Below are 23,815 nucleotides of genomic sequence, written 5' to 3' on the forward strand. Positions count from 1 at the left end.
TCAAAAAAAAAAAACTTACCTATAAAGCCCCTAAAAACAAATATATAGACAAGGGCCAAAACCCATCATAAAATAGTTCATGCATGTACATTGGCCATTAAAGTAACAACAACATATTTCTCTTATGAATCATGCCTATGTTTCTTGGCCATACAGATTATTTGTGTATTGCTTTTGTTTGAAAACAATTCAGTTGCTGTTGGCTAGGGGAAGAGTTTGAAAATCGATAGATTCTTTCGCACACCTCCTAGATCAACCATATGATAAACTTTGAATAGTCAATCTGTAGATAGGTGGCAAAATTTCATTAGTTGGTTTGTCTAATTAGCTAAGATCGGTTTCAAGATACATCAGCTGCCACTAAAAATCTTCATTTAGGAACCAATATTTTTCGACCACTACTAAAAGACCTTTTGTATCATATCTAGCTGGATAGAAATGTCCGCATCTTTGATAGTAGAAGAGCATTCCCAAAGGTTGTAGCGGATAGAGCCATCCGTCAGGCGACGAAGATCATCGTTGCTATCCAGGCAGAGTCACCGGAGTGGGCTAGGGACCTCTAGGGCTCCCATTTCACTACTACAGTGCTCCGAGTTACCCTTGTTTTTTGGAAGCTCCCACTTCTTAGCCACCTCAAAGTGAACTTTGACAGTAGCGCATTAACGAGAGAAGAAAGAGGATGGACAGGGTTTGTGATCCGGAATCACAACTTTGGTTGATTGTGGCAGATGAGAGGTGCACCTATGATATGACTGCTATTGGAGTAGAGCTCAGGACAGCATAGGAGGGAGTCACCTATGCGAGAAGGTTCCTAGAGAGCAGACTACATCCTAAAGGAAGACTCGATTACGATGACTGAGTGAATTCGTGACGTCGGACGATAAGGCGATGACCACCCCCTATTTAGGAACATCCAGAGCCTGATGGCTAGCTATAGCTCGTTTTTGGTCGCCCATGTGTTTTGAAAGGCGAACACGGTAGCAGACTGGATTGTCTCCTTTGCTGCTCACTATTTTTATGGATAGGATCTATTCCTTCTTTTTTTTTATGTACTTTTATTTCTCTTGATACTGGAAGTAGAACTCAGGCTAGGCTAACATGAGCTACCGTAGAACCCAAAAAAAAAAAAAAAAGCCTTTTGTACGGCAGCCCTCCTGACTACTTCTTAAAATGTTATATAGTGATTAAATTTTTGCGGCTGCCACTAAAAATGGCAGCCGAAAGGCAACTTTGCTGTAGTGACTAAAAGAGAAACATCAAGCAATATAGTCAACATGGACGATACGATGATGTCGTAAATTAAATTTATGGTAAAAAGCATCATGCCAATTCCTTAAGAAGCTTAAAAACATTTTCGTGATAAAGTTGCGGTATCTCGAGATTGAGAACTTTAGTCTTTTCTTCTTTGCTGCATACCGTCAAGAAGCTGAGACATCGAGTCCCAGTGAACCAACAAAAATCTAATGTAATTTTAACTCAATTAATTTTGGCCTTTTTGGAACTCATCTTTTACCGCTTCCCTTTATGAATCTGTTTTGAGTACAGAACAGATATCTTATAATATGAAGATATTAACAGTATGCTATTTACTTAAGTTTTAAACATAATTAATTAAGAATTAGCAATTTCATTAACATTCTATTTAGGTCAATCACGACTTATAATAAAATAACTGATGACAAGTTTAATGGATTATCATATAATGACAAGCTCACGAACGAGATCATTAATTATAATCTAACCTTATATTTTCGGTCAAGAGATGTGTAAATTAGTTACAATTTTGATTCCGATGTATCGGCCGTTGCTTTCAGCGACCAATATTTTTCAGCCGCTATTAAAAGGCCTTTTGTGTGAAGCTACATCAGCCGCTATCCCTGGAAATGCTATATCGTAATTTAATTTTGCGGCAGCAGCTGAAAGTAAAACATCAAGCAAAATAGTCAAGAGGGACAATATGCTGATGTCATATTAAATTCATGGTTCTTTGGTGCAGCGACTGAGCGAATCATCAAACAATATAGTCAAGAGGGACAATACGCTGATGTCATAAAAATAAATTCATTGGAAAATGCATCATGCCAATTCCTTAAAGATAAGAAGCATGAATACGTTTTCGGAGAGACATCATTGAGTCCCAGTGAACCAACAAAAATCTAATGTGGAATTACCGTATTTGAAGATAGATTTTTCAGTTTTTACTCCTAGATGCGCGGTTGTTTTATACGTACATTCATTCAAGCATTGGTATGGAGGAGGCTTATCATTCTGCCATTACAAGTAACACAAGCCCATCATGTTTCACAAGTAAATGTTTTCGTGATTAACATGAAATGCATAAGAAATTCAGAGAGTATCCAAAGATGGGGGAAAAAACACTGATCAACTTAGCTTGAAAGAGACGGAGGTAAGTGACACCTGGAAGTTAGAATTTATCAAGAACATCAATCCACTGCAGATCTCTTATTATATAATTTTTTGGGAGAAATGTATGAATCCAGTTTAGACATTACTACATAAGAAGCTAACATTTTTTAAATTACGTGAAAACATTTTCACATATTAGAACTTTCTTAATATAAGAAATAACTCAAACTAAACAGTTACTACACAATATAATAGTTGTCAACATACTATGCATTATTAAGAAATTATAATAAAAGACAGCAGCAAGACAGGTCAAAAGTAACTTTAGCAGTAGGAAGAACCCCTTGGAGCAAATAAGGTCATAAGCTGTCTAACCAAAAGAAAGCTAGTAGAATGTAATTTTGCTGAGAAGGAAAAAAGGCTCCAGTCAAACCTGATGAAAAAAAGGGGTTTATGGAGAATATTATTTTAAGGACTGGGCAAATGATCTAGACCCTCATTATTTGAAGCCCCCTTTTTTCAAACAGTCACACCATCTAAATTAGTCTAAATCTTCTCAAATTGTAACTCTTATCCATTTCAAACCCTAGGTTTCCAGGCTTTATCCACATCCTCCTCAGCAATCTTATTTCTTTGATGCTTTTGAGAGTGCAACAAATAGAGTGTACCAGCAATGCTCTACAAGAGGAAAACAAAAGGAGAAATGAAAGAAAAAGGGACAATAAAACTAGTATAAATGAAAAAGGGGCTGATTTAATGATGATGATGATTTTCTAGGGGAAAGGAGGAAGATTGGACAATCTATAACCGAAGCCCCATGTGCAATAAATTCTACTAGCAAAATAATTGGTCGAGAAGCGTAAAAGCTGAGAAATTGCAGCAAAAAATTTACGAACTTTTGCGTGAAAACATAAAAGATAAGCATTCACACTCCCATAAGCAACAGCATTTTTTTAAAATGAAAATTACCCTCCCACTCATAACCCAAGTGTCTGGTGCACGTGGAGATGGGAAAGAGCTGAGAAAGAGGGTTTGCTGATTGGATTTAATCCTTGTATCTAGCAGACTTTATCACCTCCTGCCACCTTAAAATGGCAGCAATTGGACTGAAATTTCTGCTTTGCAAAGGCACTAACTGAAATCCCATTACGGTGGGTTACCATCATCACATATTTACATACATACTTGAATCCATAGGAAAAGGAAGGAGAAGAAAAATAAGAACAGAATATGAGCAGCAATAGGATATAGATGGAGGTGGCGGCTATGATTTGCCTATTTTCAGATGTTGTTGTAAGAAAGAGGAGGAATCCCTCACTAGTCAATCTACAATTGATACTCTTCTTTATCACCTCCTTGTATCTAGCAGACTTTATCACCTCCGGCCACCTAAAAATGGCAGCAAATGGACTGAAATTTCTGTTTTGCAAAGGCACTAACTGAAATCCCAGTACGGTGGGTTACCATCATCACATATTCACATACATACTTGAATCCATAGGAAAAGGAAGGAGAAGAAGAATAAGGAACAGAATACGAGCAGCAATAGGATATAGATGGAGGTGGCGGCTAAGATTTGCCTATTTCAGATGATGTTGTAAGAAAGAGGAGGAATCCCTCACTAGTCACTCTACAATTGATACTCTCGTCTTTAAGTAAATCTACCCTGATGGAGAAAGAGAGGCAAAACAACGTATGGACTCCCCATACAATTTCATCGAATATATGCATAATATGCATTATATGCAATTTTTCCTCATTTTTGTGTACAGTGCATGTATATACATACATGCATATGTACTAAAACAATCATTTTCAGATCAAAAGTCCAAATCTTTAAAGCATATGCAAAGAATTGTACTAAGAGTATATAATTTGAATGAATCAAAGAACATGAATTATTTTGCTTAAGTTATGGGCAAATTGCTCTCACAATATCTCATTATTACCTCAGCAACCGAGGCAAAACAATGTATGGACTCCCCATACAATTTCATCGAATATATGCATAATATGCATTATATGCATTTTTTCCTCATTTTTGTGTACAGTGCATGTATATACATACATGCATATGTACTAAAACAATCATTTTCAGATCAAAAGTCCAAATCTTTAAAGCATATGCAAAGAAACAACTAAGAGTATATAATTTGAATGAATCAAAGAACATGAATTATTTTGCTTAAGTTATGGGCAAATTGCTCTCACAATATCTCATATTACCTCAGCAACCGGAAAGAAAATGATAATAGAGATCGATTTAGCATCAAAAAAACATGACGAACCACCTGTCTTCACCCTTTTTGAGCAAATAATATCTGTTCTATGATTAGAAAAAGAAAAGAAAGAAAGAAATACATACCACCTTCCGCCTTCGCCACTATGAAAAAGCCCATCTACTCTTCTATCTACTCTTTATATAATGAGAAAGCCCTAGAGTCCAGCATGTGGGTTCGACTGTGGGGCCTCCCATGTCCAACCATAGTCACAAGTCAGAAATCAACAACAATTTGGCTTGGGCCAAAGATCAGAATTTTTAGAAAGAAATATGAAAAACTCACCAAAATTTGAGAAAGAACTTGGATAAAGAATTAAAGAAAAATATAAAATTATTAATATATGCTTATATCTTTCCATACTAAGATAACCATTAAAAAGGCAACCATCCACACTCTTAGAAAGCCTCATGTAGTAAGGAAGACCAACCAGACTTTAAAGGTACCTTAGTTTTAGTTGATAATATTAGTATTGGGTATTTGTAAAGCACAAGGAAAAGGGAAACAACAGTGAAATAGGGTTTTGAGGTCTGGACTAATCCCAAAAGCAGACCCATCACCTTCCAACATTGCCACCTAACAATGGCAACAAGTGGTAGTCATTTGGCACATGCAGACAACATAGATAATCATTTGGCACATAGCAGTTAAGTTATACATAACTGAAATTAGAGAATAATTCAGAAAAATAAATTCAATCATACAAAATGAGAACATAAAAATTTTGAAAAAGATGATTCAGATTTTATTTGACTTCGAAATTTTTAGAAAGATCAATATAAACAACTTGGTACGTACATCTACTCTAATGCAGTTATGTTGGATAATGTATAGAAAAATTGCATGTACTATGCATTCCTTTATATATATAATCATGCAAGGTGGCTAGAATATGTGCAAGACTATATAACTCACTTCAGTAGGGGGAAAAGGAGAAGTTGAAGGAGCAGAAGAAGAAAAAGGAGGAGAAGGAGAAGAAGAAGAAAAAGGAGAAGGGGAAGAACGGAGAAGGAGAAGAAGGAGATGGGGAAGAAGGAGGAGGAGGAGGAGGAGGAGGAGATGAAGAAGAACAAGAATAAGGAGGAGGAGGAGGAGGAGGAGGGGGAGAGACATGAAGAAGAAGGAGGAGAAGAAGAACAAGAACAAGAAGGACAAGAAGGAGAAGCGGAAGAAGAAGCAGAAGAAATAGGAGGAGGAGGAGAAAAAGAAGGAGGAGAATAAAAAGGAGATGAAGAAGGAGAAAAAGAACGAGAAGAATAAAAAGGAGACGAAGAAGGAGAAAAAGAACGAGGAGAATAAAAAGGCGAAGAAGAAGAAGGAGAAGAAGCAGGAGGAGGAGGAGAAGAAGAATTGGTAGAGGAAGAAGAGGTAGAAGAAGGAGGAGGAGGAGGAGAATAAGAGGTAGAAGAAGAAGGAGGGGGAGGAGGAGGAGGAAGACGAATAAGAGGTAGAAGAAGAACAAGAGGAGAAGATGAAGAAGAAGAAGAAGAAGAAGAGGAGGAAGAGGAAGAAAATGAAGAGGAAGAAGAGGAAGAGGACGAAGACAAGGAAGAAGAAGAGGACGAGGAGGAGGAGAAGCGGAAGAATAAGAAGCAGCAGAAGAAGAAGAGGAGGACGCAGAAGACAAGGAAGAGGAAGAGGAGGCGGAGGAAGAAGAAGAGGTAGACGAAGAGGAAGAAGAAGAAAGAACTTAAACAAATGGCAGAAACTTCAACTGTTTACCTGCGAAGCAGCAGATCATCCGAGATTTGCTTCAATATTTCTAGCCAGAATAAAGAAATCATTACCAACTAGGTAGATCCATGAGTTATCCAGCCTACATTAAAATAAACTCTTGTATAACTAAGATCAGAGAACTATTTAGAAACATAGTCAACCACAAAAAAAGTCAGAACAAAAATTTGAATAAAGATGCATATAAAGTTAATATGATTTTTTAACAAAGAAATTAGGATAAAAAAGTTCTGTATATAATATGTGTCCATGCATGTATGATGGATATGTATAAAATTGCTTGCATGCATGCATCTATATGTTTATGCAGACAGGCAATAATTTGCATAAGGCTATGTGTCTCTCACTTCCTCACTAGAGATACACTCTTCTTGGTAAATATATCCCTCCATAGTCACTCTACGGTAGATGATTAAGAAACAAAATGTCATAAAATAAAACAATAAGTACAGTTATCAAATTGATATCAAACAATTTTATGTATGATTGTTTATGGACATCGCACGTATAATTTTTTTATGTGTATATATGTCTACACATGTATGCAATTTTTGCTCATTTACATTTACAATGCATACATGTAGATATACGGTACATACTAAAGCAAAGATTTGCATAATGAAAATCGTAATGTTTTAAGTATATTAAAGGAAACAGCAATAGGTATATATTCTGGATGAATTAAAAAAATCATGAATGTTTTGGCTTAAGAGAGAAGTACTCCATGCAAATAATGAATCCATGGACAAATAGTCTCGAAGTATTTCATTATTCCCTCAGCAATCAGAGGAAAATAATGATAAGAGAAGTTGATTGAGAACCACAGACCATCATAGAATCAACAAGCAGACCACTGCCGAGCAAAAATTGCCACTTCCAGATTAGAACGAAAAAAGGAAAAATAAGGAAATGCACTAGCAAAAAGACACCATATGTAGTAATGAGTAAAACAAGCTGGAGGAAATGGCCTTGACAAATTCCTAGCTGTTGACAAAAGAATAAAATGTAATATCTATAACTAAAAAACAAGGTAAACCATAACGAAGTAGGAAAAGAAAAGGCATTTGGAGTCAATAAGTAGGAGGTAAGGCTTATTTGGCCCATCTGCCAGAGATCATGTGTGGTCTCTAATTTGCTGCAGCTGTCTAGAGAAGAACAGATCATCCAAGTTGCAAAGAATAATTTTCTTACATTTTTTATTCTCTTTTTCTCTCAAATAACCAACAAACGTTCGTAGGCAATAAAAGGATAAGTATAAGTTCTCAATTTTAGAAGAATAAAAATGTTCACCCTTTTTCTGAAATAGCCATGAAGAATATGTGACATATAGATAGTCAAATGAAAATTTCCTAGAGACAAGCAATACAAATATGTTAAAGAGGAGATGGTTATAGAGAACCGAGTGCATATCAAATGCAAACAGATTGTGTAGAAATTTATAGAGTAGACCTTGATAAACCATCTGATAGTAACAGGGAATTGATCTGGCTGTAGAAATTTATATAGTAGTCCTCGATAAACCATCTGATAGTAACAGGGAATTGATCGGGGTGCTTGATGCATAAAAGCCTAAGAAAAGCAGATTGTCACTACCTACAGAAGGATAACCATGAAGACTGGAAAAACAAAAGCAGATAAAGTAGCAGCATAAATAATCGAAAGGTTATATAAATGAGATTAGCGCCATTGAGGGAGAGTCAAAGTGGGCAACCTTACTATCAGGTACAGACAAACATCCAGGCAGGTTCCTGCTGCTTCTACATAAAGTAAGCTAAAAGTAATAACGATAATAAAATATGAATTTAAAAATTGCTCATAATATCCCACCTATAGAAAGGCATGTTAGAAGAGAAGTGCTAGAAAAACCAGCTTATGGGACCTAGCTGGTATACATCAGGTTTGCACAGCAATGTAGAATTGTCCTTCCACGCATTGAGGATGCAAATGGACATTTTTCTAGTTGCCATTTATCGTAATATAACTTAAAAAGTAAAAGTTAATAGAGTAATGGAGAAAAGGAATACAAAGAAGAACAGAACCCTTGTTATTGGTGAAAAAACTAACTGAAACTGAACTGAAAAAAAAGGAGTAGACTTCAACCCCCTGAATGTATTGTAATAAACCCCTGAATGCAAACAATTACAAGTCCTACATAATCCAAAATAAAATATTCAAGGATTTGTTTGCTCAAAACCCTAGCTGCTATTGTTGCATCCCTGCTCTAATCTTTCATCAGCCTCCAAATCCTATGAATTTTTTGAGAAGCCACAGAAACAACTTGTCAAATATATATATATATATATATATATATATATATATATAGTAAAGAAATTAAAGAGAGCTTAAAAAACAAAATCTTGAGAAAATCACAAATTAGAATAGCAAAGAAAGGGATGAGGAAGAGGAGGCTCAGATTTACCATTTAATCCAGCACCGTGCTGTTAGTCAGTAACTCTATCCAACTAAATCAAAAATGACTGCAAACAGTTGCTTGGAAAATAACAGAAGGCCATCCAAGACGGCATTGTGGTTAAAAATATTTTATTTCCAATTCATAAAGTAGCAAATCCTCATCCATGAACCATCACAGCTTCTTTATATCATCCTAAAAGCAATGCCACTTTTGCAATTAGGGAAAAATGAAAGAAGAACAAAACCAAGATAGAGAAAAGAAAAGAAGGGTGTCAACTGGTTGAGTTGGTAAAGTCACCGGGATGTTAGATATTAGTGACCTGGAGGAGAGCTCTGTGTTGGTGAATTTTATTTACCTGCCATGCCTACATACATAATAGAATCAAAAGATAATGACCAACAAACATAAGATAATCTACAAGGAAATATCTTAATTCTTGGACAGCATTCTAAGAAAAAAATGAGTATCTTCAGGTTAGGAACAAACAACACAAGCCTTTTCTTTTCGGTACTCATCTTGAGTATTTTACTAATTTAAAAGATGTAGTGCAAGACTGTTCATGCCCACATGGTAATTATACATAAAACCATTTTAGATTCTCTCGAACTTCCATATCCATTGCCAACAAGCATCATCCTCAACTATTTGAGGCCAACTTTGTAAACCCTTCATCATCATTTGTTCCTCTTAAAGGATACATTTATTGACAAAACCATCTACATGATCTCTTTAAACCAGAATTCTTTTACCAGGTGGATCCTCTCTAAAGCAAATTACTTTCATAAACAACCAAATGAATGTCAAAAACAACAAGAAATGTTGGTGTGAGCAATATGTTTATACTGCCTATAGCCTTATAGCACTCAAATATAAAAAGTAAACATGTTCGACAGAATGGTTCTATTTTTGCGGGCACACAAAGAATGGAAGGAACAAGTACCTTTAAGGGATCTTTGGATGCCAGAGCAGGATATCCGGCAGTTGATGATGCCGTCAAGTTCCCACTATTCTCGGATTACTTGTTTGGCTGAAAGGTGATTTATTTTACTGCTCAAATTTAGTAATAATGAAGTCTAGCAGCCTTTTAGATCGCTAAAACATTAGCTCAAATTGTAATTTCTTTGGCTTAAAACATATGTTATCGTTGGATAAGATGCTGCAACCTCCGCCTAGGACCTTAATTTTGCATTAAATATCACAGTCTTTCTCTTGATGCAACATGAATATCACGTCAATTTAACAAATGTAGTACAATGCAGGTTACCAATCTGGCATACACCATTAAAAATAATTATGGAATATCTTCTGTAATTTAACCATAGCCAACAACCTTTCATATGGATACAAAGGCTGGCTTTATTAAAATCATTCAGCATTTAGTCTTACCAAGGGGAACATTTGTCATTGTATCTTAATGGTTGATTATGATCACATATTTTTCTCCTTTCTAGGTTAATCTAGTCAAAACCAGTTTGATTTCATACACAACCAAACACGGAGAAGACATGCATGAATTCATATGCAAATGTATGTACATGTTCAAATATAAGATATCTTTCATCATACTTCATTGTTGCATGAAAGCTCATGTATCTAAAAAAAGTTTTGCACGGACAAACATGCAGGCAGCAAATAAATAGGGAGACAGAGAATAGTAAAATAATAAAGACAAAAAAAGAAGTTCACTTCCACAAAGTAATATAAGACCAGGATGACTTTACATTCAGCAGCAAAGAATGCAAAAAAAATCATAGGATTGTTATACAGGACAAAAAACACAAAGTAAAATATTAAAATGCTTTAAAGTTAAATTTCGCAAGTTACAAGCATAAGTCTTCTTATCTGACTGAGATCTCGAGAATTTTAAAAATAAGAAGTGTCAGATGATTTCAGGGAAGCGGGTAAACTTATCAGCTCTAGAGAAATCTCTATGCGGCTCCTGCGGTGGTGTAGAGCCAGCTCCAGTTGGTAATGTAGCTTTGCATGCAAACAGAAAAATTCTCCTTCAAGGTCTGGAGGATAGCATTAGAGAATTTTCAAGATCTCATTTGTCATAATGTCGCTTAAAGGGAAAAAGGAAACGAATAAAGAACGGAATGAAACAAAAAGGGCAAAAAACTTACCCTTGAATGTTGTTGGTGAAGGAAGTAACTGAAATAGTTTCCTTGGAAGGGAGTAGACTCAAAACCCCTGGACCTCACAAACGCTAAATCCCAAACAGATAATCCCAAATTTCTCGAAACCAAAACAAAATATTCGAGAAATGGGATTCTCGAAATCGTAGCTGATATTGATTCAATCCCTACCGCGCCAAACTTTCATCAACCTCCAGCAAACAACTCATAAGTAGAAATTAGTTATAGTAAAGAAATGAAAGAAAGCTTAGAAAACAAAATCCAAAAGACTCAGATTCGCCGTTTAATCCAGCAAGCATTGAGTTGTTCGTCCGTGACTCTCTGCAACACCTGCAAACGAGTTGCCTGTAGAACAGGAGAAGACCATCCACGATCGTGTCGCCCATGGAAACAGCCATTTCCCCCATTTCCCGCTTGGCAATGCAGCAAAACCCCGGTCCAAGAATCATCAAAACTTCTATAAATAACCCTAAAAAGCGATACCCGCTATCCCAATTTGGAAAACGAAGAAGAAGGAGAAGAGGAAGAAGAAGAAAGAGGAGAGCAAGAGAGAATAAAGTAGAAAAGAAAGAAGGGCTCCGTCATAATGGAAAAAGATTCACGGATTAGGGCACAAGGGCTTAGTAGAGTTCTTGAATCGATTGGAACGAAAGATCCGAGTTCTCTTCTCCTCCGGCGGTCTCTCCATCTAACGATGGCTGCACTAGAGAACTCCCAAGAAGAGGAGAAGGAGAACAACGCTTCCGTGATAATTGAAAAAGAATCATGATCCGAGTTCGGAATCTGCGGAACAGCAGGCCTTCCAGAGCTGCCTCGCCAACCGCTGGAGAATACGGAACGCAAACAAGAGGAGAAGAAGAAGAACGATTCCGAGTCACCCATCATCGCCTTATTATACAAAGAAGGAGAAGAAAAAGGAGAGAAAGAGCGTCTAGCAGAGTCCTCTCTCGAGAAGAAAGTTGGAGAAGATTGGAGAGGCAGTTTTCGAAAAGGGAATGGCCATTTTTATATTATATATAGAGCACGCCCACCCAATGGTATCGCTGCAACTCTTGGAACCGTTATAGCCCATGAAGGTCTTGGTTGGGCCTTACGGGCCTACAATTCAGCGTTGAACAAACCAAACTCGGATCGTGAAGTAAACAACTAGCGAATGGTCACTCGCACGCTCGGGCATTGGAACAGCTCAGCTCAGCCGAAAAGGACCGTGGGGCGAGTCAAGACGATCCCAAAAAAAGCCCAAATGGCTTGTCTAAACTGTGCAGCTAGGGCTGGAAGTGGGCCGGGCCGGGTCGGGCCAAACCCCTACCCGAGCCCGGCCCGAATTTTTTTTTCCGGGCTTCGGGCCGGGCCGGGGCCGAAAAATTTTTAAGGAACAAGGCCCGAGCCCGGCCCGAGCCCGGCCCGAGCCCATTTGGGCCGGCCCAGTTGGGCCCTAACCTGGGCCGGCCCGTTTGGAATGTTTTGTTACCTTGATGTAGTAGGCCTTCTTTATCTCAGCAGCAGATGCATCAACATTCACACCCAAAGTATCATAATACTCGGTTTCTTTCACCATGGCTTTAAAATCTATCTACCTAACAAGAATCCAGAAAACAGCTTTACTTACCAGTCTCTACCTAACAAGAATCCAGAAAAAAACCATGTGAATATATGCAAATACCTAAAAGTATGAATTACAAACACCCACCTGGAAGGGGGAGTGGAAGAGGGAGAATAAAATCCCGCAATTTTAACAGAAAGCTTTGAATATCAGCTTAAACGTGTTCATATAGATCTTTTCTTTCATCTTTTCTATGCACATAGTACATCAAATAACAATATCACACAAAGATATGTACAGATTCAAACCCCGACACATTAAGAAAAGGAAAGCCTAAAAAATTTCCCAAAAATATCTGAATAAGCTAAAGATAAGCATCCTAAGTGGAATTAAAAAGTAGCCAATGTCAATGCTCGAACATAAATGAAAATCGCTGAATAGCATAAGATAACCCAAAAAATTTAAAAAAAAAAACTTGAGACCTAATGTTAGAAGATACAAACAGTGCGGAATAAATTTACAAATAACATAAAAGAAGAACAAATAAAAAGAAAACGACACGAAGAACAAATCTTGGTTTTCCCCGAACAATGAAAAAGGAAAATAGGGCACGGACAACTTAATTGAATAGGAGAGGAGAAAAACGGAGGGGGAAGACCACATCTCCAAAAAGGATAGGAAAATCGCAACGATTAGAAAATAAAGATCAAATCACGGCTTATTTATGCGATTTTTTTTTTCAAAAATAGAAAGAGGAGACAATACCTCAACAACAGGCAGGCAAATCTTGTGAAGCTTCCCAAATCTTTAGAATTTTTGGATCCTTTTCTCGTTTCCTCCCGAGTCCGTAAACAAGATCTTGACGGGAGCAACCGCGGGGGGGGGGGGGGGGGGGGGGGGGGGGGGGGGGGACTTGGACCCTTGGTTGTGAAGGAGCGGAGGGAGAAGAGGAGGCCGAACATGAGTTTCTGGTCCTGCTGTGCGTCGAGGGTGTGAAGCGGAGAGAAGAGGACACGCCGGAGAGAGTGGGGGTGGGGGGAAAGGGGGTGTATGAGTATGAGGCGTTGGCGGGAGAGAAGAGCACACGCCGGAGCCGACGACGACGAGCCTCCCCCGCTCTCGTCTTGCCTCTGCGCTCGACGAGCCGACGACGACGCCTCCACCGGACCCTAGACGACGACGACGAGCCTCCACGCCTCCACCGGACCCTAGATGAAGAAGACGATGGTCGACGAGCTCTGGCGGACTGGCCCTTTGCAAATCGCGCACGGCTAGGGCTAGGGCTGGAGCAGTGGAGGCTCTGGCGGCGGCTCTGGCGGAAGTGGAGCACTTAATTGACTTTGGTCAATGTCTCTTATGGTTAGTGTTTCTTGAAGAGGTAAATTCTAAAGCAAGTTTCTCTGTCTCGCCATATGAGTTCATGCTGAATTGGAACGGTATAGATTATTAAAATCTTCAACTTCACTTGATTTTATCTTGGAATAGGATGAGGTTGTCAACTAATGTAGATGCCCACAAATTTCAAGATCAATATTCGAAGAGGTCACAGAATATTTCTTATTTTCCAAAATATATAGAGTTTAGCAATTCATGATATAGCGTCATGGCATGCTCTTTGAGTGTAACCAGTACTTTTCTTATTGGCCATGCATGATGCAGTTTGCAACCAGTATTTCTTTTCATTTCGGTAAATTCTTATTTACCATACCAGTCTATTGTAAAATAATCAAGTAAATTAGGCTATATTCAAGTTGCTGCACTCCTTCATTTGGAAGTTCTGTGATCAGACCTTGAAGGATATATACTTTCTTATTAAGATACGAAATAGCATATGAGATAACAAGAGCAAAACTCCAAATGTGATGGCCAGACCTGACCAGGATGAAATAGCATTCCGTAGTTGTGCCAGATCAGGTACACCGTGACAGGACAACAGCAAAATGATCTTTGAGACAATAACCAATTAAATCTGTGGCGTTCTAATTTTGCTTCTGACCTCTTCGGACTACATCAGGCACTGCTTATCTGATAAATAGTAGATCTAGCTGTTGGAAGTAACTGAAGCTTACCCACTTCACAGATTCGAAGCTGCAGCTTACCCATGTTAAGGCAACGGGAAATTGAAAAACCCCTTCCTCATGTTTCCAGGGGACCAGAATGGAAAGGTCATCTCGTAGAAATATGGTATCAGATACATTAGACCTTGGCAGTTCCACGCTCATATAGGCCTTGGCAGTATAATGAAAACAGGCTGGTACAGCATCTGTTATTGGTATAGCTCGTTTGAATCTTCTATTCATTCCACGCTCCCTGGTTTTTACTTCTTCTTTGTCTTTTCTATATATTTTGTTTTCCTCCCTCCTATCGCACTCCGAACCCGACACCCTGGTTCGGAATGCGACACCATCACACATTTCCTAAGGCAGAGCCCTCGAGAATATGTTAGGCCTGAAATAAATAAAATTCACACAATACCAACAATTATAATTAAATCATTCCATTAATTATAGATTTTTTGAAGCCCATCAGATTAGCAAAATAAGAGAAATAACTAACTAACTAATGACTAGCCGTACAAACTCCACCTCCCTCCTATTCGAAATTATTCCTCCAGTGACTCTAAAAAGAAATAAAAAGAGTACGAGCTTTTCCAATCCAGTAAAAGTTCCAAACCGCTACACCATAAGTAATAAAAAATAATCAATTAATAATACTAGATAAATAAATATCGTATTAATACTTAGAAAACTCATAAGTAACATGCACATAAATTTTCTTTATCATCTTTTCAAAGAAACATATATATATATATATATATATATATATATATATATATATATATATATTCAAATGTAACTAATTGTTCAGTAACAAATTTTTATGCCATGTCATCCATTTCTCATTAACTTAATTTTCAAGTTTTTCATTAGTTAACTTCCAGCTTTAGATTAATCAAAATCATGACCCAGTTCGAGACTGCAAAATTCCACACATAAGCCTGTGATGGCTATTCCCATATGTCGGCTCATGGTGCTATGAAAATTTTATAAAAGGGCTTTCCTCCATGAGATATGTTTGAAACTAGTTTTTATACTAGTATTTTGAAAGGCATTTTTTAGATATCTACATGGGATTTCTTACATGATTTACCAAATTAGTGTCAACTATTATTTATTTTCATATATAGTACTTATATGAATATTATATACATACATACATACATACATACATACATACATACATACATACATACATATATAGCTAGACTTGGCTACACTTGAGTCGATCTCTACTTAAATCCAATTAGATTTTGATTGGATGATGGAGGTTCTATATCCATAATCTGAGTTGTTGAATGTAATCCACTATCTTTAAATTGGTTACATATTATTTTAACTATTTGATGCATAGGTTAGAGATCTTCAAATCAAATAATTTTTGGCATATAAGTAGTTTGAACATAGTAGATCATTTCCAACGACTCGGATCATTAATATGAGAACCCCATTGCTTGATCTAAACTTGACCGAATCTAAATGGAGATCCACTCAAGTGCAGCCAACTGCAGCTCTCTCTCTTGATATGTACGCATGAATATATGTATGTATATAAATGCGGGCTTGTTAGCTCACTCTTTGTTCTCATCTTTTTACCAGATGCCGAGAAGTAGCTCCGACAGGATTGTGGGCTACATTTAGCTTGTTTCCCCTCATTCGGGCAAATCTAGATTGAAAAAATGTTGTATAATTTGGAAGGAATGACTCTTTCTAATTAAACTTAGATTCATTTATGAAATCAATAATGATGGAATTTTCTAGATGCTTTATCTTCTACTCCTATCTGCTTTGATGCATATTTGTTTATAAATTAAAAAAAAACCAGGCAGGTCTTGCATATTCTATGAACTAATTCTATATATGGAATGTGTTAAGACTCGTGCGGTTGGGTCGGAATGTGACATATTGCCTAGTGTTGTGTATTAGAGAAAAGTTCAATGAAAAAGTTAAACACTAATTATAAAACCCTCTAGCAAATGCAATGCAACCCTAGATCCTGACATGGTACTAACGTGACATTCCATGAGTAGCCACAAATCGCACCATTCCACCACATTAGTCGGGCATAGCATAATTCTTGAAACTTTTTTTTGTTTTTTACAAGATTGCTGCATCCACCAAGCCATTTTTCCAGAATTAACTTCTCAAACCCTCCGTTCTTAGAAATGATCACCATGCCTTGAGATACGAGGACCATCAACAGATTGAAACTTCTTTTCAAGACAGAAGAATTTTAATATCTGCCCAGCTAATGGCAACCCATGGTAGCATTTTATTTTCTAATTTTTTGCATAAATATTTTTCTAAATATCAAATTTTGTATGAATATTCATTTAAAATTGATATTTGCATGTATACCCTCATTAAACTCTGTTATTGTATAAATATTCGTAATATAACAGTTGTTCTAATCATATTAAAAAAATCATATTTATATTAATTAAAAATAAAATAAAATTTTAAAATTACGCTATTATCTTTGTTTTCTTCTCCTGAGATCATGATCTATTTGCATGTCTATTTATTAAGGATATTTTAGTCATTTTAATTTGAAACCGTTAATTTTTTAATGTCGTTAAATAGCATGGGTACAAACGCAAAAATAAAAATAAAAAAAAAGATAGAATGACAAAAGAAGTATTTTATTAGAATATACATGTAGATATTAATTTAAAAAAGTATTCATGCAAAATTCGGTATTTTGGAGAATATCCAGGCAATTATTATTATTATTATTATTTTGTGTAAAGTCTCGTCCAGCCTAACAGCGGATCGCCTGCACGGCCGGGTCTGCAACCCTGTGGCTTTGATGGACCGGACTCCCCCAGCCCCACAGCTTCACCATGAATAAGCTTCTCTCCATTGCCAACGATTACCAGGCCCTTTCAATTGCGAGAAAGCATGGCATTCCCGGCCAGCTCGGCATCATCGTCCCACCAAACAATGGCAAATTTTTTTAAGGTTCGGACTTTTCCCGGGATCGTTTCCAAGCGGAGGCAAAGAACCAAAGCAAAAGCGGAAAAGGTGGCGCCTGCACGCTTATCCTTGCGTGGGCCTGCTGCTCGGCACCAGTACCATTTTCCTAAGCAATGAACAGCAGGGCAACGGGGACGCTATCAGGGGGCCAAAAGCATTGAGGGCGACTCGAGTTGGGGGCCCTTCTCATTGTATGCAAGTTATAAACAAGTGGTTACCCTTGTAGATAAATGTTTTCTCCCTGCAGGATTTTTTTTCTTTTTTTTTTGCAGGGGTTGGGGATTAAGTAAGTCTATCTCGATCAAGCTGATCGAGTTGATCAAGTCAAACTGTCTAAACTAGATTCATTTAATGAATACCCGCATTATCCTATCCTAGATATGAATTTGATTATTCTCGATTAGAACTAGGTAATTCTGTGTTTGATCCAAGTTGAAAGATCACGCCAAGAAATGCCAGCACATGAGCAATGATACTCCTCATTGTTTTATACATATATAATAAGTATTCAAGAACCAATTGTTTAGCCACAATGAACATTATATAACAAAAGTAATAGTCGTTATTCAAGCAATAGTGTTTTTAACTGGATCCTTAAAAACAACTGAGTTTGTTGAACGATAGTAGGTATTCATAAAGTTCTCTTTGAAATGAAAGCTATGCATCATCGAGAAATGATTTGGGCTTAGATTGCCTAGCAAAACCAGACAGAAAAATCTCATTAAAAATAAAAATTATGCAGGATAACCAGGGGAGATACTTTTTTGGAGAGAATCAACTTAATAATTTATCTGGTTATTTGTAGAATTTTGATATCTTGAATAATTATCTAGATTAACGTTGACAATGAATTCTATTGGTGAGATTGTACATTTTTATTGTAAACTTAAAAAAATTATATCCTTTTCTTAGATAGTGCAAAAGCATACGTAAATGTTCCTCTTGACTCAATGCTATATTTTGATAATATAAATTTAAAATTTTACATGTCCAAATGATGGCAAATAAAATTTTGCCAAGTATAGCAAAAATGCAAACGCGAAAATTTATTTAATTTAAATATCGTCAAAAACTTTGAAATATTAACTTGCAAACAAAACCACATTCACATGGCTGATGTACGATGTTCCTTAACAAGGAGAGCGCTAAACATGCGTTGAATCTAATCTCTAAATCTGCAACGTCATTTTCTTGGCTTCTTTGTCAAATGGCATTGCTACATTGTACGATGAAAGGACCTGATCTTGGCGTAATATGCCATTAATGTTCCGTTTTCTCGCTGTTTCCAAAGGTTATAATGCCAAGGGGCCAGCGGCCCCACACTCCTCAGTAACTTGATTTTTTTTTATTTTCATCGACGCTTACACTGTCCTCATATGAGCATAGCCAATTATACGGTCTTAAAAAAAAGTTATACAAAACACAAGAAACAAAAATTTAATAGACTCAAAATAATTTTTTAAAACAATGAGCAACAAATTAGACAACACAATCTTTCGAAGGACATGTTTAATCTAAACGGTATGGCACCCCCTAGCATCCATCATATCTTCTAAAAGTGGGTGCTTTTGCCTCTTGGAACTCTTTTTCTTGCTGCCCACGAGAGGGTGAAAGCTGAGAGTGAGTGAGAGAGAGAGAGATGGGATTCATCCTCCCCCCCCAAACGTCTTCTATTTTAGGTATAGGTATAGATATAGATACAAGTATCTATAGCGGTCAAGGCGCTATGGCGCCCCTTTCCTAACCAAGTTCTCCTACGGTCCGTTTTGATCGTGTTGGGTCCCAGGTCATGCTCTCGGTGGAACTCCACCGGCATTCTGGCAATCTGACAAAATTCAGAAGAGTACAGAGCATTATGGGATGGAACGAGTACGCGTCTGTCTGTGATCAAGCCCCTCATGCCATTATAACCTTGCATTCATTACTTTAATCTCCCTACCCCCCTCTCTCTCTGTCCAGTTTCAGCGATCTTCCTCATCGAAACAATCGCCATACTCCAGTCCTCAGAATGCAAGAGTAAGTTTATGGATTAGTCTAAATTTTAATTTTTATTCCTGCGGTTCCCCGAGACGTGGCCCCCATTTTCCCTGCGCTCTCATCAAAAGACGACAACCGCGGCGGTGGGTGTTATCAAGGTCCTCCCGCGCCCCGCTTGGATGGCAGCGTCCGTCCACCTCAAAACCCAGACCCAGCCCCACTCCCACAGATCCAAGCGTCGTAAGCGCCGCGAGACCACCATCTCCGTTTCCTCCGCCCCCTCCCTCTCTCCCCACGTCGTCTCCTCCGACGGTAGCGCCTGGTGCTGCGCCGTCTCGTCCAAGCCCCACCACCACCAGCCCCCTCCCTCCTCCGCCTCGCCGCCCCACCCCCGCCGCCCTCCTCCTCCGCCCCCGCCGGAGCCGGAACCCGCGCTCGCCGTGGAGCCATCCCACTCCTTGTCGCCGGCCCAGGCCTCCCCAAGTTGGGCCTCGCCAGGCGCCGCCATGGACGCCTCCCCTGCCGCTGCCCCGGTTTACCCTCCGTACCCCTCGAGCTACAGCAAGTTCAACTCCGCCCTCAATGCGGGGCTCCTCAACCCCATGTCCCCCCCGCCCCTTGACAAAACCCGCTCCAGCCCCACCCTCTTCGACATGATGGCCAACGAGCACGACTACCATGCCCGCCCCGCACTCCCGCCGCCCCAATCGCCGGCCGGCCGCGCCGTCCCTGTCCAGGACCGGCAGCTTCTGCTTCAGGAGCGGGTCGCGGGTATTCTGGGCAGCTGTAGCCCCGGGAACCAGTTCAACGACCCGGACTCCAGCGACGTCCGGCTGACCCTCACTTCCAGGGACGGCCTCAGCGTCTCCCTCAACGTCCACCGCCATATCCTGGTTGCCCACAGCCGCTTCTTCGCCGCCAAGCTCTCCGACCGCTGGTCCCGTCAGCAGCGCTCCCTCCCCCACCTCGTCGAGATCTCCGACTGCGACGACGTCGAGGTCTACATCGAGACTCTCCGCCTCATGTATTGCAAGGACATCCGCCGTCGCCTCATGAAGGAGGACGTCTCCAAGGTCCTCGGCATCCTAAAGGTCCCACCTTTCACCATCTAGTTCTAGTATCTTGCCCCCTTCCGAGAAACCGGGCAATGGCTCTCTCTTATCATAAAAATGTCGCCGTTTTCTTCTCTTGTGAGCAGGTCTCGGCGGCAATCGTGTTCGATGCGGGGGTTTTGTCTTGCCTGGAGTACCTGGAGGCCGCCCCCTGGGCCGAGGACGAGGAGGAAAAGGTGGCCTCCCTCCTCTCCCAGCTCCACCTGGAGAGCTTGGGTGCAGGAGAGGTGCTCAAAAGGGTCTCCCTCGAAGTAGCCGCTCCCTCGGCGGACGAAGCCAACGGCAATGGCGGCGAGGAGATACTTGTCCGGCTCCTCCAGGTGGTTTTAGAAGGCAAGGACGAGAAGGCCCGGCGGGAGATGAAGGGTCTCGTGTCAAAAATGCTCCGGGAAAACAGCGCCTCCTACGGCCGGGGCGGTGGCGGCGCCGCCGGCGGGGACCTCAGCAAGGAATCGCTCTACTTCGCCTGCGACGGCTGCCTCCGCCTTCTCCGCCACCACTTCCTCCGCGCCGCCGGCGCCGATCTGTCGGAGGCCGCCCAGATCGCCCGGCAGGCCGACAACCTCCACTGGGTCCTCGACATCCTCATCGACCGCCAGATGGCCGACGAGTTCCTCTGGACCTGGGCGGCGCAGCTGGAGCTGTCGGAGGCGCATTCCAGAGTCCCGGCTATCCACCGCTACGAGGTAAGCCGGGTCACGGCCCGGCTCTTCGTCGGGGTGGGCAAGGGCCAGATTTTAGTCTCCAAGGAGGCGAGAAGCTTGCTCTTAAGGACTTGGCTTGAGCCTTTTTACGAGGACTTCGGGTGGATGAGGAGGGCTTGCAAGGGGCTCGACCGCCATCTTATCGAAGACGGGCTCGCTAACACAATTCTGACGCTGCCGTTGGCAATGCAGCAGGAGATCTTGCTGGCGTGGTTTGATCGGTTCCTGAATTCCGGCGACGATTGCCCAAACATCCAGAGGGGCTTCGAGGTGTGGTGGAGGAGGGCGTTCTGGCGGCGGAATAGCGAGCCTGAGCGGCCGCCGCAGCTCAGGATGGCTGCCGTCTGTGAGAATTCTTCCTGACCAGCACCTCATTGCCATCTGGTTTGGTTTTAGTCTCATCTGTTCTTAATTATTTTCTTTTTTTAAACTCTCTTTTGATCCTATTTGTGTTTGGATTTGTATGTTGAGATACTTGAGTTGTCCGTCCTTTTCCTCGTTCCTAATCCAGCTTCTGTGTAGTGGAGGGTGCTTAGCTTGATTTGGCAGGCACTAGGGAAGAAGAGTGTGTTAAGGTTGCTCAACTGGGTCTGGTTTAGAATGGACGTAGAGAAGGGGGTCTTACTTTGGATCGGCCCCTTAATTCTGGTGAATAATGCTTAACAAACTTTTCTGCTTTCAACTGGTGCTTTATAGCATTAGAATTAATATGACCAGAATGGTAAGTTATTATTAAAAGGACTTAGAATTGTAGTTTGTTGACATTAGGTGTTCAAATCTAGATAAGAATAAGGATTCCTTCTATTATACCCACTAAAGCCGGGGAATATTTAATCCAAACTGTTCACATGTGGATTGCTAGATCTCCTTGTTAAGTAAATTAAGATTAATGCTTGCTTGTACGCTCGAATGCTTTTCTAGATTTCTTAATGCGATGCAGTGAGGGCGGTTCCATTATTTCTTCCCCGTCCTTTTTTTTTTCCTAGAGATCATTTTTTGGCTGTCGAGCCATGTGCAGGGGATGGCTTTCCAGTTGGACGGACTCGTGGTGAACTAATTGACTGTCCCTGTTATAATTGCTGGTTGCATGCGCACTGCTAATGTAATTGTCTTTTGATTCAGATTCGCTCTCCACTACATAAGGTTTGGAATATGTATCTAAATAAGATAAATAAACAAAAATATTTTTAATTATATAGAGAAAGAAATAAGTGTCCATGTGTATTTTTTTTTTTTTTGTTAGAAAAAATGATTCATATAATTTTAGTACGGATATATCCAATAAAATTGGCAAACAACAAGTTTCGGAATGTTTTAGACAATTTTTCTTTCTCAACCCACTTAGTGCCTCTGGAGTGACAGGCTTTGTTAGTCTTTCTGAACACATGCTTAGTCTGGAAGTCTTTAGTTTTTGGCTTTAGTAATCTATTGATGCATAAAACAATAGAACATTCTTCAAAATAGCTCTTTATATTCAATATAAATCGTCTTCAAATTGTGCTGCCCGTGGGTCCACTTTAAAAATCCAGCTGGTGAACCATTACTCTTCGCTATGCCACCTTTTGGTTCTTCCACATGGCTCATAATGAATTTGGTTGGAGCCTCTGTCGTCGGTTTCTTTCGTTCAATTGCCGAGTGGCATGATGCTTGTGAAACACCGACATGGCTTGGATCCATGGGCTGTCAAGTTAATGCAGCTCGTATTTTTCATCAATGTTACATCAGGTTGGCAAAAGTACTATTTAATTAAAAATGTCGGACCCACTTTGGATGGCACTCCAACGGTGGTGATAACATTTGACCAACTTTGGAAGGCCCACGGAGTGCAAGGTGTCAGTCGCTTGTGCAGGGGAAAAAAGATTGCGCGAAGTTTACAGGGCTTCCCAGGTGTCTGAAAACGTGGGGAGTTAACCTTGTTTCCACAATGATGGTGTTTCTAGCTGTCTGCACTCTGCACAATGGGTGTTAACAACATTGAAACATTCAGGAAATTTTGATTCTTTTCTCCAAAAGATTTCTCGTGTCTCATAGATGGTATTCTGAGTTGTGGGCAATCTCTAATATGACGACCGAGGCAAGTATAATACTGGTGGGCTTCCGTCCCTTTCTCATGATAAAATTCCTGACAGGCTTTGGGTGCAATTAACTCCTATATGAGACTCATTTTTGACAACTACGTCAAAGGCCCATATCTTGCTGGCTCCTCGATGGGGTTTCACACGATTGAGATTTAGCCAATTGGCAAACAAATGGAATGTTAGGGGATGAAACAAACTTTATTATTTCTTAGGAGTTATGCCGCCACTTCGAAGAAGTTAATAATGTTTATAGGTTTCCCAGTACAACCCAATTGCGTTTTCGTGAAGCATGTGTGAAAAGAAGAAATGTTAGTACTGTGAATGAGAGCAAATATGGATTAAGGGTAAATTTGCCTATTCCTTCTATTACTTGCTGAATGTTCGCTACAAGTAAGATTATGCTGGAGTCACGGCCTTTTATTTTTTCAATTTGTGTTGAA

The 23,815-nt window shown here is 39.8% G+C and overlaps 1 protein-coding gene and 2 long non-coding RNA genes across 3 annotated transcripts; 1 reads left to right on the forward strand and 2 right to left on the reverse strand.

Annotated features, from left to right (window-relative positions):
- Positions 1-10,453: 10,453 nt before the first annotated feature.
- LOC103719663 lies at positions 10,454-11,908 on the reverse strand. Its single transcript, XR_606023.4, has 2 exons — positions 10,917-11,908; positions 10,454-10,805 (listed from the first exon to the last, which is right to left on the reverse strand). It is a non-coding gene; the product is annotated as an uncharacterized LOC103719663 (long non-coding RNA).
- A 470-nt stretch (positions 11,909-12,378) lies between these two features.
- LOC120110841 lies at positions 12,379-13,357 on the reverse strand. The gene is made up of 3 exons (XR_005511964.1): positions 13,237-13,357; positions 12,619-12,722; positions 12,379-12,505 (listed from the first exon to the last, which is right to left on the reverse strand). It is a non-coding gene; the product is annotated as an uncharacterized LOC120110841 (long non-coding RNA).
- Positions 13,358-19,377: 6,020 nt separating this feature from the next.
- On the forward strand, positions 19,378-21,979 carry LOC103719662 (BTB/POZ domain-containing protein At1g63850-like). Its single transcript, XM_008809007.4, has 2 exons — positions 19,378-20,572; positions 20,680-21,979. Exons 1-2 carry the CDS (start codon positions 19,661-19,663, stop codon positions 21,658-21,660), a joined length of 1,893 nt encoding a protein of 630 aa, XP_008807229.2. The 5' UTR covers positions 19,378-19,660; the 3' UTR covers positions 21,661-21,979.
- Positions 21,980-23,815: the final 1,836 nt, after the last annotated feature.

This window comes from Phoenix dactylifera, chromosome 5 (genome assembly GCF_009389715.1).
Source record: "Phoenix dactylifera cultivar Barhee BC4 chromosome 5, palm_55x_up_171113_PBpolish2nd_filt_p, whole genome shotgun sequence".
Classification (NCBI taxonomy): Eukaryota; Viridiplantae; Streptophyta; class Magnoliopsida; order Arecales; family Arecaceae; genus Phoenix; species Phoenix dactylifera.